Here is a 19551-nt window from a genome sequence, read left to right on the forward strand (position 1 = left end):
TATTTTTTCGAGGGTCGAGGTAAAAAGTCACATAACTAACCAAGCATCATTGAGGTCAGCAATTAACGGCATTGATTTCAAAATTAAGAAATCGTCAAGATCGAGCCGGGCTCGCTTTCTGTATTCTGAAAATTGTGTTATGTTGCGCCATTGTTGGTTAACCCTTTAACTTCCAGGAATGACCAGGACAGAATTTCTCTTTACAATATCAGTACAATATCAAGCAGACAAGATGAGAATAAACAAAAACATCAACAAGGGGATTGCTAGTTGATCCAGTACCAAATTCTTCGAACTACCACTATAAGAATGGAAAGGCAGGCTGTAAGGAGAATAACTATTGCGATCTCGGGAGTTAAAGGGTTAATCGATAACCCGATATTCAGTTCTTCCAATCAAATCCTCTTCCACGTACCCTAACTAGTGGAGTACAAGGGAAGACAAGAGTCTTCAAGGGTAGCGCCAGAGGTTGCGCTTTCATGGCTGTGGTCTAGCAGCGCCCATTGGCCCCTAGCGCCTAACTTTTGCTCATGGGTGACTTAGGAATTTTAGTTTTTCCATAAAAAGCATATGCTGGACACCCTGGATTTCACAGTTTCAGAGCTCTGGGCTCTCTTCAATTTTCCTTACAGCACAACCTTAGCCTTTTGCCATCTTGACCAAAAAATGTCATCACGTCATCATGGTGAACACCACAAACCACAGGCAACCAAACATCACACATCAAATTTCACCACAGAACTACCGACCAATCAGCCGTTATTCTCAAATTAGTCCCGCCGCAGGAGCGCGCACTAAAAATTAGAATTAAAAAACATTCTCATTGGAAGAGGGGTATGTATGGGGGATATCACTACAATCTTAGGGAAAAAAAGGGAGTATGACCTTCCCCATGCGTGCACCAATCGTTTCTAGCGCTCATTCATCCCTGCAATGTGTAGATTAGCGAACAACAACCTATTGTAAATGTGCGTACATAATTCTATTGATTCTAAGCTTAGTAGTATTATCAATTTCCTTCAAGCATAACCTGTATTATAGTAGTTTATACATTTTCTTTATTTATTGTAAAATATTGGGCAATTCAGCCTTTTGGCTACCTATCTATCTATCTATCGATAAGTTCTCTAAGGCGATATTCTCTTGACAACGGTTGATTGGTGGCTTATGATTGACAGGTCACTTGGTTAGAATTTTCATGCATAAATCGTTGGTATGGCTCTTGCTCTTTAATCATTTTTACCAGGATCTCCTTGGATATCATCACGATGTCTTTTCCGACACACCGTTCCAAAACCGGCCATAGAGCCTTTGATTACAGCCGAAACGAAAGCTTTACGCTTCGTGGAATCCTTCGCACCCGAGGTGCATAAAAAAAACTTTCGTTTACCTCTAAGCAAAAGTGAAGAATTCTAAAGTAGGTTTATGAAGAACACGGGCTTTAAATTAAACACCAGAATGTTATGGATAGTCTTGCGTACATTCAATATCTAAATGTCTTTAAAGTCACTGTTACTTTACAATTGTTCTATCAATAAATTAAAAAAATAAATTCCTTTATACAAAGAAGGGAAGAGTAAAAAATCTCTCTCATTAAATTTTCCTGGACGTCATTACCCGCCTGGGAGTAGTTATTTTTTGTGAGTTAGAAAACAAATGAGTGTTATCTTGGTAACCTGTGGTGTACAGTATACCGCAGGTAGGGTACAGTATATCAGAGGTGGGTTGCAGTATACAAGAGTTAGGGTACATTATACTGCAGGTAGGGTATAGTATACCAGAGGTAGGGTCCAATATACCAGAGGTAGGGTACAGTATAGCGGAGGTAGGGTACAATATACTGCAGGTAGGGTACAGTATACCTGAAGTAGGGTACTTTTTTTGGCCAGGAGAGCTTTGGAAAAGGCATCATGCTTGTCTTGACTTTGAGTTCTCATTAACTGCTTCTTAGATTTTCCTTTCTTAAGCTATCATGATCATTGTTGTTTAGGGACACTTGATTGAAATGTGGTCAATAGGAGTTACCCCTTCCAATCCAAGACGATAAAATGAGTTTAGATGCCCCCTTCAATAACACTACACAACCCGGACGATAACAATGTACAAAAAGTTATCAGGATGACTAAAATGTTCACTGATCCAGTGTATAGGTGTCTCTAGAGGGGGCTCAATTCCTTGAATCAGAATCCTCCATTCATTGTCTATCTTTGCAATGCCATTAGCAAACACCTCAGGAGCAAACTCATGTAACAGATCACCAAGTGTGTGCTGCTCGCCTATCAATGAATGCAGATGAAATTTTTAATATCTAATTGAAAATTTTCTTTTGGTTTCAATACAAACAGAGGAGAATTTGTTTTAGTCGTGAGAGCATACATTTCTACAATAGAGACCTTTACATTCTAGTACTTCATGGGTAGTTTACATTCCTAGGACATCTACAGGTTCAAGTATTTAGTACAAGTGAAACAATGGAGAATGCAGTTAAGCTATGGACTGAGGGAATAATTTTGCAGTATTTCAGTGACAGAAGATAAAAGTCTTAAACATTCCAATCAGAGCTCTATGGAAGATGACACTTACCATTTTCATTAAAGGGTCTGAACAACTCCTGGATAAACTGTTTGTCAGGCTGCAAAATACAATGCACCCAATTATATAACACAATTAGAATGGGTGGAAATCACCAGCACTTCAAGATAAACAAACATAACATAAAACCATAATAACTTCTGCCACACTTGAGTTCTAGAGGTAACAGTTCATACCAGTAATAGTAGAAACCCTCAGTCTCAAATGGAGCAGACTTAACTCCTATACTCCTGAGATCCAATTAGCAATACTCCCTTCCTGATGCTTATATTTCACTATAAATCAGTTCAAAGAATTTGGTGTTTCATCAAGGAAAGTTTGACTGACACATGTATGTTTGTATTCTCTTTATTTTTGGGCTGGATAATACTATGAGATTTCAAGAAGTGTTCTGTTCTGATTTAACCTTTTACACCCCAACAGTGATAGGGATTTCAATTCTCCAAACAAATTCTCCCTTTAATCATAAATTAAGGTCATGAAAATAAAAGAAATGATTGTGAAATGAGGGAAATGACCTTTTAACGGTACACAGGTTCCAAACAAGGTACGTAATTTCCGGCCGTTTACCCGCGGGTAATCTGTTGATTTTGCATTAAACGCGCGCGGGGAGGGGAAGTGCGGGTTATGTGACAATTTTAAAATCCACCGGTAGTTGAATTGAAAAAACTTATCACCAACATGCGTTTCCACCTCTCAAATGAATTTTATTGTATTAAGAGTGCCACAAAGCGGCACAAAAACATGATGCCGACTCGAGTTTATTTCACGCATAATTAGTTACGTGACGAACAAATTGCTATCGGCACGCGTGAAAACGAAACCTCGATGGTGACAAAAATAATCCAAAGATATCCGGCGCATTAGTAACAAATTTCCATTTAACACTAGCTTGAGCTAAAGAGAATTTTCCCGTTTTAAGGGACTTGTTAGGCCCAATAGAACCGGAGATATCGACTTTTTCAGTAATCGCCGACAGTACTTTATAATTCAAGTTTTAATACTCACTCAGCTTTCTTTCAACAAATCAACATGGCGCTGAACGGTCGCTCGCACAAAATGTGGCCACAAATTCGCATTCTGTCAAGTATGAACGTTGAGATTGGGACGTGGGCCGCTAGTGTTTTTACTGTATATTTTTATCAATAAAGTACATGCTAATATTGACACAGAATTGTGCACGCTTCTGAATTTCTTTGACCTTTAAACTCGACAAGGACGCTTTCAAGTTGTCGAAAGTTAGATCAGACAGCTTCTAAAAGATTGAAATGTATCACCTTTAATGTCACGTTTTCGCCACCAATAAGTTGAATAACATAATGTGGGGGTTATCCACCAGTGCGGGTAATCGGCCGTGCGGATAAACGACCGGAAATTACGGTACATGAAATAAATGTCGCAGTGCTGTGTTATGGAACACTGTTTGTGACTATGAACAAGAAGTTGGACACTCAAGTCTCAATAATCTGGAAATAACACCTACTCACTACAGACTACTTAAAGGAATTCAAATTTAACATACTTTCCGCTTCTACTGCTTGCCTTATACACACCCATCTTGTTTTTACTTAGAAGTTACAATATATAACATTTTCTATTTTTGAATTCAAGTAATATTTAATACACAACATGCAATTTTCCTTCTTTCTTCTCACAAGCTTGTAGCTTTAAAACATTATTGTGTATAAATAAAGGTCATCTATTGATCTCTTTATCTATTCATCTGAAATCAGAAAGCTCTTGGTTTTTAGACAAATTCTCCTTGTCAGTGCCATAGGAAATGTGTAGAGAATACACATACTGATGTCAGTTAGGGTGTTGAGGGTTACAAAAGGGCAAAATTAAGTAGGCAAGATGAGCTAAGCATGCAATTTGGCTTCTAACAATTAAATCATCATTCTAATCTCACCAAGGCACAAATATTTGCACTGAAAGGTACTTTAAGTGTTCATCAAAAAGTATCCTCTTGTACTGTTTTCTGTGTCCCCATTGGGTGACCGCTTTATTGACATAATCCTGATGCAAGGAAAAGCCTTTAAAAGATTACCTGAAATATTCTGAAGGGGATATGTTTGAAGTAAGGATCATCTCCTGTTCTCTCCATCAGACGGCGATTTACAGCCCAAAACTGCTCAAATTTATCTGTTAGATTTCAAAACAAACTATCATTCATATGATATGTGCTCACTGATTCTCACAAGTTAAGTGCAGTGAAAGCAATTACCAAGGGTGAAGTCTAAAAATTATGATTGAATGTAGCTTAAAATTGCTCCTTCTAGATTGCAGTTGAAGGTTTCTTATGAATGCACTGTGAAGCCACGTGTTGGATGAGATGGAAATTTAAAAATATAATGATAAAATAATAATACTTATATAGTGCCGATATCAAAATTGCTATTTTCATCAGTGCTTAAAAATAAAAATATTTCAAAATTACCCAGACTACTTAAATTGTAAAAAAAAACTGCATAAAACCTACTAAAATTAAGATTAAAAAGTACATAAAATCACAAAAAAGCTTTCTGAAATAAAAATGTCTTGAGTGTTTTTTTTAAAAGAAGCTACTGAAGGGCTACTGGTACTCCTAATTGCATAGGGCAATGAATTCTATAGTTCAGGAGCAGCAGCAGCAAAAGATCGATCTCCTAACATTGTTAAAGTCTTAAATTTCACAGGGTTTAGTAGCAGTCCATCACAGTCGGAGCATAACTTGTACTTACATGCTTCTTTTAAGACTAATAAGTTCCTGGAGATAACAAGGTGCTAAGCCATTGATAGCCTTATACGTCAACAATAACATCTTAAAGTCTATTTGGAATTTAACAAGCAAAATTGGAGTCTTTGTTCCCCATGAGGTTTACAAGTCAATTTTCAAGCTAGGAGGCTAATTTGGTTGAAGTTTATCCTATTTCCTTAACATTTAGCATCTAGGACCAAAGCTACTCCCATCAGTTGGGGTTTCAGTCCATTGCAACTAACTACTTAGAATTTCATTTATGCAATTTGTTTTGAGGCAGAATTTATTTCAGGGTAACTCTTTTTCATCCTATACTGACAAATAGGAGCCAAATTTGTCTGGAAAACACTGTTATTCAAAGATTGTACTGCATCCCTAGATGCAACACTTATTCACAGGTAAATATTATTACATATTATCACCTCTAAGTGGGGGAGTTTGTTCTCTCAGGAAGAATTCTCTGCCTCTAGTAGAGAAAAAGAACTGAGACAAACGTGGACAAATATTTTGCGGGGAGCTTGTGCTTGGGATTTGTAAAACTATGTTTTTGTACAAAATACAACATTCTTCACTCACCATTACTTAAACCAAGCCATAGTTGCTTATGATCTTTCTTCTGCATTGAGTTTATAACTTGCGATCTATGCTTCAAATTGTCTGCCTGGCAAATGAAAAGTACATAACCAAATGAATGTAAAAATAAATACTTTTCAAAGATAATTGTGAACTATTTGATAAAATATTCTCCCCAAAAGTGTTCAAATTTGCAGAACTATGATCTGTATTGGGTAATCAACATCCTAAACCTTTCTGTTCATGATTTTCAAACATTAACAAGGCATAAGAAATTGTTAAAAATCAAATTGACTGTATCCAAAATTATCCAAATCATATTTATGGGTAAAACTGTTTACCACCCCGATTCAGTTGTTAATGTTTATAAACAAATATGGAAAACAAAACTATGGATCAGAGCTGTCCTAAAAACCCTAAGAGTGACCAGCATCCAATTTCTTCACACAGTAATACTGTTGAATCATTCGTTTTTAAAGTTAGTGTAGATCATGATAACAAAGGAAATGATCACCAACCTAAGAGGCTTCAACTGTTAAGAAAATTATCCTTGTCAGTAACAAAGAAACAGTAAAAAGAAGGTTATGGAAAATATAGATACAGATGTTAGGCTGCAAAGGGTTAAATCTTTCATATTGTTACCTAAACTAATAAACTATTACTAAACATTTACTTAACTGTTACCTCTTTAACAGCAGACATAAAATGTGACTCTATAGCGTCTTTTCCAGGACATCTCATCACTTCAGTTTCTGGAAATTTCTGCAGATTGAATTTTAGAGTATCTATTACAAACTCAGTACAAGGTCTCCATTACATTGTAATTACATTTGTATACTCTGAAGGTTCCAGCAATTCAAATGACTGAGTTAATACCACAAATAAGATGTAAGTTTCCCTTGGTTGGGAAAAAAATTGAAACATTTCTGTTGTTAATGAAGAAGCTCAAATTGTTCTCAAATTAGTCTCTTTATCCACATTACACTTTTGATATCTAACAGTATACAGACAGTTTATCACATATGACCTTGGCTAGTACTAATATAAATAAAGACCTAACTCAGCACCAAGTTCTCTGTAACATGTTGAAAGAAAAAAAAACATTGGAATCAATATCAGTGTCTGAGTAACTGTGCACCTACCCCTCCCCACACAAAACCAACTTTAACTAGCTATCACGCAGTTAACTGTCCTTGGGTTAAGAGAGGGGTAGGTGCTCAGACACAGACAATGATCCTAACAGTGCATGTAGCCCAAAGGTTTGGAGTCCACCTCCTCATGGAACACCACGAGGTTTCAACCATAAAAAAGATGAATTTATAAGTTTGTGATGTAAATACGTTTACCAAGTTCAGCTATTTGGAAATTCGATATTTGCTAATTACCTGGAAATGAACTGTAAGATTCCATGGTAAAGAAGCAGATGAACCATGTAGGTCAAACAGGACACCAATAGGATAGTGCCTAAAGTGCAGTAAAACATAGATCACATGACTTTGTCCATTAATTCCTCTGGATCAATTAGGGCAATTGAAAGGAAGAAAGGAAAAAAGGAAGTCGCTTGTTGTTCTGATTAGTAGCATATATACGTAATAAGTAATGAATCAATGTTCACTAGTTGAGTGCAAGCAAATTCATCATTGATAATAAAGACATAGTGTTCAAAGGGATTACACTCATGTATTCCAGATACTGGCTCAGTGCCACTAACAAATGAGCTACAAAGCTGGGCAAATCTTGGGAAATGTAAGACATAATGAATCAATATTCACTGGTTGACTGCAAGCAAATTCATCATTGATAATTAAGACTCAGTGAAAAAAAAATTCAGGGTTCAAAAAGAATTACACTCATGCATTCCAGATACTGTATTTACTCGTGTATAAGTCAACCTTTTACGACCAAAAAATCACCCTCGACTTACACACAAAGACCTGATTTGAGCAATCCAAGAAATTAGCATAAAATTTACCTGAAGTCCGTTGGGAAGACCAAGTTTATAAAACCAGTTCTAATTGTGTTTGAATTTTGTCACTTTTTACCACATTCTTCCTCAACAAAAATGTTTGAAATAATAAATTTTAAGTGGCTTAACAAAAAGCTACTGGAGCTGATTTTTATTGTGTCTTTAGACGGTAGAGCAGACATTTTTGCCTTCAGCTTTGCTGCTGTTAACAGTGCTGAACTTTTGTTTTCATTGAATGATTTCAGTGGCTTGATGACCTGGCTCGCACGGTCTTGTATGTTAATTGTGTGATCCTTCGAAGTTCTTCGGTTCTCCTTCGGTCTAATTAATCTTCCTTCAAACTCAGCATTAAGATGAAGGCAATATTAATGCAAAATTTCATTTTCAATATGATTCACAAAATATAGTAAAATACTTCTCCAGTAAATCGAAGTGCTCATATATACTTAAATCATGGTGATATCAACAAGTGCTAATAAACTTCACAGCATATGGTTACATTTTGCTCGGCTTTTTTTTTAATTCCCTGTGTTTTCAATACATTCTCCAAAATAAGAGTTACTTCTTTGACTTGAAATAAAGAAAAATCTGATGTTTGACCTTGAAAATGAGGGGTCGACTTATACACGAATTCGACTTATACACAAGTAAATACGGTACTAGCTCAGTGCCACTAACAGATGAGCTACAAAGCAAGGCAAATCTTGAGAAAAATGCAACTTTTGATTGGTTCTTAAATCCTTGTAAATGAATTTGAAAACATAACAAACATGGTTAAATCGTTTACTAGACTTATTTTTTATTCCGAAATTTTCTTGACCCTTTAACCACTGAGAGTGACCGGCATGTAATTTCTCCCAACAGTATGACCCTTGCAACACACAGTCAGGTTATGAGAATAAAGGAAATGATCACCAACCAAAGATTTTCTTGATTGATAAACAAATTCTCTTTGTCAGCACCTTAGGAAATGTATAGGAAAAAGTATGGAGAATATGCATGCTGATGTTAGGGTGTGAAGGTTTAATTCCACACAATATCTACAAAATCTAACTAACCTTTCAGACATGACCTGGTTAAACCACCTAAAAAATTGACCTTTGAAAAATGACCTGTTTAAACAACCTTGAGAATTGGCCTTGTCTTATATGGTAGAAAAATTCTCACCATGTTGTGAGAATACCTGCACTAACACCCATTCATAAATCCTTTAGTCCAAAACCGTTAACCCCTAAGAAAGATCAGCAACTAATTTCTCCTGACAGTATCGTGGTTGAATAAAAAATTAAGGTCAGATGAATTAAGGAAATGATCGGCAACTCTAGAGGCTCTTGACTGATTAGCAAAGTTTCTTTTTGAGTACCTTGGAAAACGTATGGAAAACTTGCAGACTATATTAAGGTAGAAATACTAAAGCAAATCAAACATATACAAATTGACCTGCGGATAAGATAAGAAGTAATGACTAGCCTGTATTTTTCACACACTTTCGCCTTTAAGGTAGAATCTTAGAGACACCTACCATTTCAATGGCTGTCCATCATATTCAAACCACACTTCATCGACACTTTCATTACTGATTGCCCTTTGGAAATGTCGTTGAACTTTATCCGTGACAAGAGTCAGGTAACTCAGTCTTGGGACCAACAGCTGAAAGACATATTGAACCAGTTATTTTCTACCTACAGAAATTATTATAAGAGATCCATCATGGGATTTCAGAAACACAGAAAGAAAAATGTTTCCGACTGCTATGAAGAAATTACACTGAAGAGAAATAACTCACTGCTAAAACAGCTCAATGCATTCAACTTGGCACTTGAACCACCTCAATTTACATAGGGTAAAACAATACTTACGTAGTAAGGATCTGGCTGTTCTACAGTAACCACCTCATCTGAACTTAAATTAAAACAGACAGGTAATCTTCCGTCCCATATGTATCGTAATACCTCCCTGTCCTCCGCCATCTTGAAACTAAAACATTCCCAGCAATCAATGCGAACTATTACATAACAACATGGCAGCTAGGTGGAAGAGTTTATCGTGGATGGTTAAAAGTTTTTATTCCTTAAATAGGACTCTTTCGTTGTACCATTCACAAAACTCATCCTTGGTGAGATACAATTACAATGATTTATATACGCAATTGAAGAGAAACTACAAATACATTCTAGACGATAAATTGGCCGCTAAAATTGCAAAAAGGCTTGAACCTTTACGAGACGAATCAATAGTTGTAACAAATCCTGGTACGGGAGTTCTTGCGAAAGCATTATTGAAAGCCGGAGCGAGTCATGTTATTGGACTTGAACCGGAGAGGAAATTCCATCTGTCGTTAACAGACCTCAAATCGGAACTTCCAGAAGGGGAAAGATTTGAAATCCTTCATGGTGATTTCAGTAAAATCGACCCTCATCTAATGAAGAAAGATGTCTGCATCCCTCCAGCTATTTCATCCGAGGATGTGCTTCGATCGGTTAAACCCCAGCCGTGGGAATCCGATCATTTAGCAGCGAGATTTATTGGTATCGAGGCTGCTGTTAACCCTGACGTTGTGCACCGAAATTTGTTAAGGCATCTTGGGGCAATAGCAGCAAAGAACGGCATCTTCCACAAAGGGAGGAGTGAACTGGCTTTTTTCTTTGCAGAGGATCGAGCGCATAAAATCACTGCTCAGTTTGGGAGTAAATATTACAACAGACAGTCAATCATGTTGGAAATGTTTTGCGATGTAAATATTTTACTCCGAGAACCCTGTTCAATGTTTTATCCTGTTCAAAGAAAAGAAAAAGATAGTTTTCTGACATTGGTGAGTATTATACCTAAAAAAAAACCAAGTGTGGACATAGCAAGGGAAGATCTGGAATATTTAAACTACTTTATCAGACTTCTTTTGGTTAAACCAAAAAGCAAAGTGTTAGATGTAATGGAAACTATTAGCCCAGGAAGCCATACGATTTTTGATGAGCTAGAGTTTGCAGATGACCTTACAGTAAGAGACCTTTGTACTGAGCAGATCAGTCAGCTAGCTAGTGCTTTTTTCCACTGGAGAGGAAGATCACTGAATTTTTTCTATGATGTAGGAAGTCATGAAGTAAGAACAAAGTAGGAATTGAATAACCCCAAGCTCTCTACCTGTAATTATCAATAAACCTCATTCTGATTGTTCATATTGGCTTTTTAGTGACCAACTCAGACCTTCACCCCGGGTGCTTGCCTGAATGTTTTTTCTTTCATTTTTCCACTATTTTGCTGATTCTTTTAAAATTCCATTCTAACAGGGAACATAATTTAGGAAATGACTAGTCTGGCTAGAAAGAACTTATAAGCAAAAAAATTATTATTTTTGATAGCCTGATCTGGTTGACTGGTTCTGACTTATGGTATGTAACCTGAGAGAGGTGAATAAAATGCCCCTTGTTCCCCTCCCCCTCTTACCAACCATATTCTTTGTGACAAACTTAAATGCCCATTTTTTAATAATTGTAAGGAAAAACAATCAATTTGATGTCACTATTAAGTCTGGGCAAGGTGACATTCTTTGGTATCTTGTTTGACAATGAACTTCAAAGTAAGAAAATTGGCCATTCTTAAGAGAAATCAAAGGTAAAAATCATTTTAAGTCTATTGAATGTAAATCATGATATTTGTTGAGCCTTTGATGTGTATGGTTTTGGCATTTTTTTGGTTTCTGGGGTTCCTTCAATTGAAAGGTCAATTTTTTTGTGGAGAAACTATATAACATGTAAATCATGAAGGGTGGAGATTGATCATGGAAATTTTCTCTGAGGCCCCTTTAGTCATGTAGCAGACCTTCTGATTAACAGGAGAAATGTTTGATGGGGTTAAAAGGATTATGTGCTGAATGTGATGGCATGATTTCAGTCAGTTTCATTTGTTTCTGCCTGTTACAATGATGATTGATGGCAGAATGTAACAAAATTACAAGCCTATCCCTGAGCCACTTTGTGGAAAGGGGCTCTAATAAGGCTAATAATTTTGGTCCCTTTTTACATTCTTTTCTTTCCTAGCATATGGTGGTTAATATCAGAGTCTGTAGGGTGTCTGTAGGATGCAGCAAACAAGAACTTTGTAAGAGTGAGTCTATTTTATTAACAGATCAGTTCCTTTGGAATAAGCTTGTCATACACGCTTGTCAAGATAATTTTTTTAAGGAAGTTAAATTACTTCATACCTTAGGGAGTGAGTTCTTGTGAAAATCACCCCTTAATGACTAAAACTGTTTGTTGTCGAATATTACAACTGTAATGATAATTTTTAATGCAGTTTGATATTTGAGCCTTGTTTTGTGGCCTTGCCCATGTTTGCCAATGTTAAATAGCAGTAATAATTTTTTAATGCAGTTTGATATTTGAGCCTTTAAGTTATTTCCCGCGAAACGTGCGTGAGGGGAGCTCACGAGGGGAGCCCACGAGGGCTGATCATAGGCCTAAGCTACATGGGTCCTACATGTACAAAAGTTAAGAGAGCCAGATGGTGACCCAAAAAAATCAACAAACGAAAAAAATACTGCAGTTTGATATTTGAGCCTTGTTTTGTGGCCTTGCCCATGTTTGCCAATGTTAAATAGAAGTAATAATTTTTAATGCAGTTTGATATTTGAGCCCTGTTTTGCGGCCTTGCCCATGTTTGCCAATGTTAAATGACAGTAATTAACAGCTGGTAGCATTGTTCCAACAATGTGTGATGTTGGTGGTACAGGTATTATCCAGATGTCAAAAGTGTTCTTGGTACCATGAAAATTATCACCAGTACCACAAAACCCACTATAAAACCAGCTAACATGTTATCGAGTTGCTTCTGTTGGATTTGAAGCTGTTCCTCTACCTCTTCCTTTAACCTCTCATAACATTCTCTTCCCTTTTTCAACAGTTCTTTGTATTCCTTAAGTTTTTGCTTCAACACCTCACTTCCTTGGCCTCCTTTTAAGTTTAAAACAAAATTACAGGATCAATGTGAGTATCTGAGCAACTAAGCACCTACCCCTCCCCTAACGTAACAATAATTCAAAGGTGCTAGTAGTTCATTGTTGTTGGGTGAGGGGAGGGGTAGGGGTGCAGTCGTGTTGAAACTGACATTGAGCAAAATTACGTATGCATTTCCAATACCCCTTACATGGGGCTACGGAAAAATATTTACTGTTCAGCAGATGGTAACAGCATACTCGTGACTCACGGAAGGACTTTTCATTCAAATGGGAAATTGAATTGATGGGATGTATTTTTCGAAAGGCATCATTTCATCAAACTAATATCTGTGAAGAGAGAAATTTTAAGCCCACCTTTCAGATACAGTGATTTTAAAGATCTTTAATTTTTTTTTAGAATTCCCTTCCATGAATCGTGAAAGGAAAAGTTATTTCCCGCGAAACGTGCGTGAGGGGAGCTCACGAGGGGAGCCCACGAGGGCTGATCATAGGCCTAAGCTACATGGGTCCTACATGTACAAAAGTTAAGAGAGCCAGATGGTGACCCAAAAAAATCAACAAACGAAAAAAATACTGGTACCAAAAAGGTTATTTAAGACCGTACCTTGTATGTCATCCAGCATTTCTTTAATAATCTCAATCTTGGTGGCATTTTTCTCGAGTCGTTCCTCGTGGCTCGTTAGAATCTGCTTGTGCTGCTCAAACCTTCTCCAGGGGTCACTGAGTTTAACCTCTGAAACGAGACAGTGAGGCAACTCAATAGCTGGAGAACGAAAAATGGAAAGCATTTGCTTACAAAATTAGAACTCAATTTTTGATAGTAAAGTAGATGGTATACCGGTACCGGAACTCTGAGACATTCGAATCTTAGCGCAATGCAGGACAGTCTTTTGACGCTAATGGCTGGGCTACAAAAAGTCTCCTGAAGCTTAATAGTCCCGGAAAGAACAGCATTGTTCCCAACTGCTTGGTAACCTGAATCATTTTCAAGTCGATTTTGCTGAAACAGTTTTATCGGCCATTAAGATGTGCCTCCAAGCTGAAAACCTCTAGATTCAGTTTACGTTCTCCCCATGCTCACCTTGCTGATTTTCTTCTCGCTCGTTGGCTAGTTTTCTAATAAAATTTTCTATTTCTTGTATCTTTGCATCATGATCCTCGAGGAATTTCTTTTGGTCATCCAAGACACGCTCCAACGTGTCTAATTTCGTGAATAGTTCATCTGAGGATGGCAGTGTTTTAGTTTCATGTGTTGCACCGTAGTCTTTGGTTGGTTTCTGATCGTCTTCACTGGGTAACAACTTCTGCTCTAGAGAGATGGTCCTGGAAGACCCTGTGCAAAAATGAGTCAATAATTAATAAACACACACACAAAAAAGACCTCATCATATAAATGCATATCAAATCAAACAGTCAATTTGCTGGTACATATTTTAAGGACTTAAATGAGGCAATCTACGATATCCTTGTTATCCGTGACATCAAGCTCTCCGCATTGAACGCGCAGAATGACTCGACTCGCTCCAAGCCTTTCTTTCACCTAACATATTTAAGGGGGTAAGTTTCTGAAGAAACTGGGGTGCTGCGTCGGTGGGAGAGTATAACAGGGTAATTAAGTGTTATCAACTGAGTTGATAGGAGTTTAAAAGCTGACGTTTCTAGCGTTAGCCCTGCGTCAGAGTAGTTTCACCTTGGAAACGTATACCCATACGGGCCAAAAACATTCTTTTGGTTGTTTTCAATTACTTTACATTTTTCCACTCGTCTTTTTTACTCTTGACTTGATAATGACGTGAAGCAACGTCGAAACGTCGTCAAAATGCCTTTTCAAACAGTTTTAAAACGTTTTTTTGCATCTTTATGAAGTTCTTACGTTTAATTTTGCAATCAAACGAACCAAAACAATACAAAAATATAACTAAATAATTAAAACAACTTTAAATTCTCTACATAGTTGTATTCTTCTTTGCTTTTTCTTCTTGCTTCCTTCTTGGCCGGTGAAATATCTCGAAAGAGATCAATTTGTTTGAAAACTTCAATAACTGTTCTAGTAGTAACTGTTGCATTACGAAAAGCCGTTTTTCCGCTCTTGTACAATTGACCAATCTCAGTACAACTAGTGCTTAGTCTACTTCATGATATGGATATAACACTATTTACAGCTTACTTACAAGAAAATGATATTCAGGAAAACGCATTGTGAAAATCATGTCAAACATCAAAATCCTAACAGTTTTACTGATGACGAAAATCTTCATATCTTAGCAATATTTGGTAAATGATAATAAAAAAAAGATTGTCTTTCGATCCTCAGTCTGAACGATCTGTTAAAAAATAGTACTTAAACACTGAAAACATATTGACTGATATATATGTAAAATGAGCTGAGAAAGCTAGTTCATTTGCCAAGGTTTTAATGTCATAATTGACTCTTGTGCTTGAAAAAGATACTGAAAATGTTAAGGGGAATAAAATGTGACAGTTAAATGAAAATGAATATTCCTGACCGGACTTTCAGTGGGTGGCTTTTATATTATTTTCATTTCGGAAGTTCACCGATTCTGCACCCTTTCTTCAAGGAAGAAGTTATTATAAACAGGCAATCTCTGAATAGGTTGTTTAATTTTGGAACTAAAATTTAACCATTCTGGACTAAAATGTGATCCGCCTTCATTTGACAGTCAAAGAAGGATTGTATTGGAATATCTCGCTCTTTGATCGTCGCTGTTAGCGCTCAAAGAAACTTAAACGGGAATTCAGTTTTATGAAAACATCTTCGTTAGAAAAAGCGTTATGGTAAGTGTGCCCAACAAATGTAGTATTTGCCGATCTCAATTTAAGATTATCTGTCATAAGATGTAGTAATAATGATAATAACGAAGCATCTTTGATCCTAACGCTCAGTGACATCTTGAAGTCACGGAGCATATGAGACAATCATTGTAAAAATATTGCCATCATCGCGTATGTGAAAAGTTTACAAACAATATTCTTGGTTGGAGTCAACAACATGCGTCAAATTCGAGTTGCTTTCTTTAAAGATGAACCGGAATTTACCACGAACAACTGTTTTGTTAACCGTGTAAACTCACAAACGGTAAATAAGAGATATTTTTAAAATATTTACCATGTTTTGCCTTTTCGTGCGATAACTCAAGTTTTTCACGCCATTCCTTGAATTTTACCAACAACTGACCCATTTGTTTGTAGAGTATTACCCGACAAGAACTCGCCCGAAAAAAACGAATTTTTTGACGCTGGATAAAAATTCTTGTTTGAAAGGCTCAAAATTAAGCTGGAAAAAGACCGCATATGTTTATTATTCAAATTAGTTCATTCGTTTGTAGTTTCTTGTGCTGCCCGTTGTTTTTACTGAAGTTTTGCACCTGTGAACAGCAATGCCTCTTCATTGGTAGAGAAGTTTATTATCTTCTTTTGTGATAAGATTGGACCATTGTAATGAATTCATCACTTATCAAAATTGCCTTTTTAATGCAGGTGTCACGTTTGAAAAGCTCCTAAACATTTTACAAGCCCGTAACATCCGCGCCTCCTTACGCGAAAGGATTAACAGACACTCTGCCACAAAACATACTTCATAATACTAATAACTGGAACAAAATTTCTACGCGTAATCCCGACTTAACGTTTTCAAATTTTGACTGGGAAAAAAACGTTACTTTCAAGACGTGTGGCGCCTAAAATTATTTTGAAATTAGGGCCTGTTTACATGGAGGTGGGGGACCCCAGGTAGGTGAGGTAACCTGCCTAGCCGTGGTCAAAAAATAAAAACGCCTTTACATGCAATCTTACAACCCCGGGGTGCTGGGGTGAGGTTTCTTGAGGTTGTTGTTACGCTTGCAATTAAGGAGTTTGAGCAGAGGCGTCCCAAGCTCATATCTCGAAAAAGACGAAAGATTAATTCTCGGACACAAATGTATTTATTCATGAAAGCGTCACGCGTTGTGTTACGCAGTGTTTGGTTTCGCGAGAAACCGTTGACTTAATTCGTTATACGGAGTAGTTTGGGAACAACGCTAAATATTCCGAAATGTGAAAATTTTTACATTCCTTGTGTGTCCGTTGCGGTTTCTGGTGAATTCTGCCATGAGACGGCTAGGAAATGTGAAAAGTTTTAAAACATACATGTTTCGCTTTTGAGCTTTTTGCCATGAACGCTACCCTGGCTAGGCGAGTTACCCCACCTTGAGACGTTTACATGGCAAATTGTCACCCCGGCTGACAGGGTTACCCTACCTGGCAGACAGGACAACCCGCCTAGGCGGGTCACCCCACCTATCATGTGAAGGTGATCAAAATAAAATAAGAAATTATATGGACAGGCGGGTTACCTCACCTACCAGGGGTCCCACACCTCCATGTAAACAGGCCCTTAGTGCCATACTTAAGATAGTGCATTCAACAACTCTTATCTTTAAATTGATTCTTTTCTTGTCACCAAAGATGCTTGAAATATCAACTGGGCCTTTCCTCTTTTGACGGTCGGTTGTAAGAAATATTTTAGGTTGCCATTGGCTGGAAACAATTTGGAAGTATGAAGAATTTATTTTGTATTAAAATGTCGGTTTAAGAAAAATGTGAAACACCCGGCATCTGATAATTTTTTAAAGAAAAATTTGCATCAAAGCTACATGGACATGGCTGACTGCCTTAACTCCAACCTTCCCTTAATTATAAGTGGGAAGCAATGCAGCTTTTCCCTAAGTCAGTTCTTATGAAGGATTTTACTTAAAATGACTCAAACCACTGTTGAAGTTTTGAAAGATTGATTTTAAGTGCGCGAACTGTAAAGTTAAAGAGAGGCGTAGTTAGCAGGGGGGGCCAGGAGAGCTCCGACCCTCCCATCAGTTATTTTTTTATAATTTTTCTGACGACAAAATTCTGTGAAAAATTGTTGCCAAAAAAGAGGATTCTCACTTGGCAAAATTTCACTCATTACAGTAATTACTCAATATGCACCCATTACATATTTAGTGTGCCCAAAACATATTTCAGACGCCATAAAACCTCTAATAACATTTAATTTTGGTATTTAGAGACAATTTCAGCCAATTTTTAAACTCAACTGAATGGCTGTTTATGCAGTGCGTGATCAACCGATGTGAATAAAGGTATAAAACGCACAAACTTCCCTGGGCAGAGCTCAGTTTATCTTTCATTGCTGCTGTTTTTCTCACGCTTCGGAGATTGTTGAAACGATGGATTCTCGAAGAGTCACTTTCCTCTTATTCTGTGTTTTGATTTCAGCCTTCATGATCTGTCAAACAGAAGCAGTGTTCGGTCCTCGTCATCCTGGATCACTAAGGATGAAAAAAGATAGAGAATTATTTCAGAAGGTACGGTGTTGTCAACTGGGTCTATTGCCTTGCTCTTGTAGACCAATAATGATGTTTAGACCAACGACGTTTATTTGATTACTGTTAAAGCCTTTTCTTCGTATCTTTTCATATCTTTCAGCGTTCATTTTATCAAGCGAACACTGTCCGTGACATTTGTGTGGCTATGAGGGAAGTTTGTGAACAAGAAAATGACGACCAAAACGGACTCTTTCAATAAGTTCTTTAAGCAGTAAAGATTATTTCAAAATGAAGTGTAATCTCGTCCGGTATCCATGTCAGAGCGATAAATAACAAATAATAAATCGCTTGAAATATCACTAACTGTTTCCAGAATGTTCTTTCTGATCACGGACTCTCGGTCACTTCTTCAATTCAGCCGCGAAATTCTCCTCATCATATATCCATATTATCATACCCCTCTCCCGCTGTCTGACATGTCAGGAGTTAAGAGTTCCACTCTCGCACATTCCACGCCTAAATTAGATAGCCTCCCGCACTTTCCTTATTTGCCCGTTGGGTACCCGTATCGTTTTCTTGATTATGAACTGTGACGACATATACTACAGTCCTCAAGCTCCGTAGGCAGGTGTGGCCGTTAGCAAAGCGTTAAAATATGGAGAATTTTCACTTTTCAATTAAGGGACAAAACAATAGAAACCAAAGGGTCCACTCATTTTGTCCTGGTGCAAACTATCTTAATAAAGATTCCAAGTAATGAGGTGGAGGTGGAGGCGGAGCGGAATAAGACAGTTTTCACTAATCATCCCTAACAATTACGAACATGTAAAGTCAAACTGGCATAGTGAAGCTCAAGGAAACGTTTGCTCTTAGTACATGCTATTATCATATATCATTTGGATCATTTCCATCACGGCAGGAGACGATCAATATGTTACTAACTATGATGATGATGTTAATAATAATAATAACAACAATCATAATAATGATAATAATGATATTAATAATGATAATAATAGTAATAATAGTAACTGACATTATAATATTCATTGTGACCGTCGATATTATTGATGAACCCATCAAAGTAATTTCCATTCAAAATATCCTCATTACGTTCGAGGGTGAACTTTAGGTATGAAATACTATTAGTGCCCGTTTGAAGGTTTCTGTGGGCTTATCGCCAAGTTCTTTAAAACCGGGAAAGCTGGTTTGTGTCTCTACTCTTTCAATTGCGTTTCCATGGTTTTTTTCAAGTCTGACTTTGATATGTTGGGTTCCACGATAAAATCTGGAACGCACTAAGGTTTTAAATTCATTTTGGACTTATCTTCCCTTGCGCTTTGCCTTTTTTCAACTCTTTTCATTTACTAAATATTTTCCTTTCTTTAAAGCCCAACTAGTATGATTTAAACTA

At 37.1% G+C, this 19551-nt stretch overlaps 3 protein-coding genes and 1 long non-coding RNA gene across 5 annotated transcripts; 2 read left to right on the forward strand and 2 right to left on the reverse strand.

Annotated features, from left to right (window-relative positions):
* Positions 1 to 974: 974 nt before the first annotated feature.
* On the reverse strand, positions 975 to 9851 carry LOC131785307 (autophagy protein 5-like). Its single transcript, XM_059102168.2, has 8 exons — positions 9728 to 9851; positions 9391 to 9518; positions 7288 to 7366; positions 6587 to 6664; positions 5906 to 5990; positions 4640 to 4734; positions 2584 to 2632; positions 975 to 2276 (listed from the first exon to the last, which is right to left on the reverse strand). The coding sequence occupies exons 1-8, from the start codon at positions 9836 to 9838 to the stop codon at positions 2077 to 2079; spliced, it is 825 nt and encodes a 274-aa protein (XP_058958151.2). The 5' UTR covers positions 9839 to 9851; the 3' UTR covers positions 975 to 2076.
* Positions 9852 to 9888: 37 nt separating this feature from the next.
* LOC131785371 (dimethyladenosine transferase 1, mitochondrial) lies at positions 9889 to 12260 on the forward strand. The gene has a single exon (XM_059102262.2). The coding sequence runs from the start codon at positions 9889 to 9891 to the stop codon at positions 10978 to 10980; it is 1092 nt and encodes a 363-aa protein (XP_058958245.2). The 3' UTR covers positions 10981 to 12260.
* Positions 12261 to 12403: 143 nt separating this feature from the next.
* Positions 12404 to 16131, reverse strand: LOC131785372 (oxidized low-density lipoprotein receptor 1). 2 transcript variants are annotated; one of them, XM_066165943.1, is made up of 4 exons: positions 15947 to 16131; positions 13901 to 14152; positions 13424 to 13552; positions 12404 to 12814 (listed from the first exon to the last, which is right to left on the reverse strand). In XM_066165943.1, the coding sequence occupies exons 1-4, from the start codon at positions 16017 to 16019 to the stop codon at positions 12597 to 12599; spliced, it is 672 nt and encodes a 223-aa protein (XP_066022040.1). In that variant the 5' UTR covers positions 16020 to 16131; the 3' UTR covers positions 12404 to 12596. The 2 variants fall into 2 exon arrangements, with proteins under 2 accessions (XP_066022040.1, XP_058958246.2); XM_059102263.2 differs by having other exon boundaries at positions 12405 to 12814; positions 13424 to 13582.
* A 1821-nt stretch (positions 16132 to 17952) lies between these two features.
* LOC131785370 (uncharacterized) lies at positions 17953 to 18496 on the forward strand. Its single transcript, XR_009340293.2, has 2 exons — positions 17953 to 18176; positions 18298 to 18496. It is a non-coding gene; the product is annotated as an uncharacterized lncRNA (long non-coding RNA).
* Positions 18497 to 19551: the final 1055 nt, after the last annotated feature.

Source organism: Pocillopora verrucosa, chromosome 4 (assembly GCF_036669915.1).
Source record: "Pocillopora verrucosa isolate sample1 chromosome 4, ASM3666991v2, whole genome shotgun sequence".
In the NCBI taxonomy this organism is placed as follows: domain Eukaryota; kingdom Metazoa; phylum Cnidaria; class Anthozoa; order Scleractinia; family Pocilloporidae; genus Pocillopora; species Pocillopora verrucosa.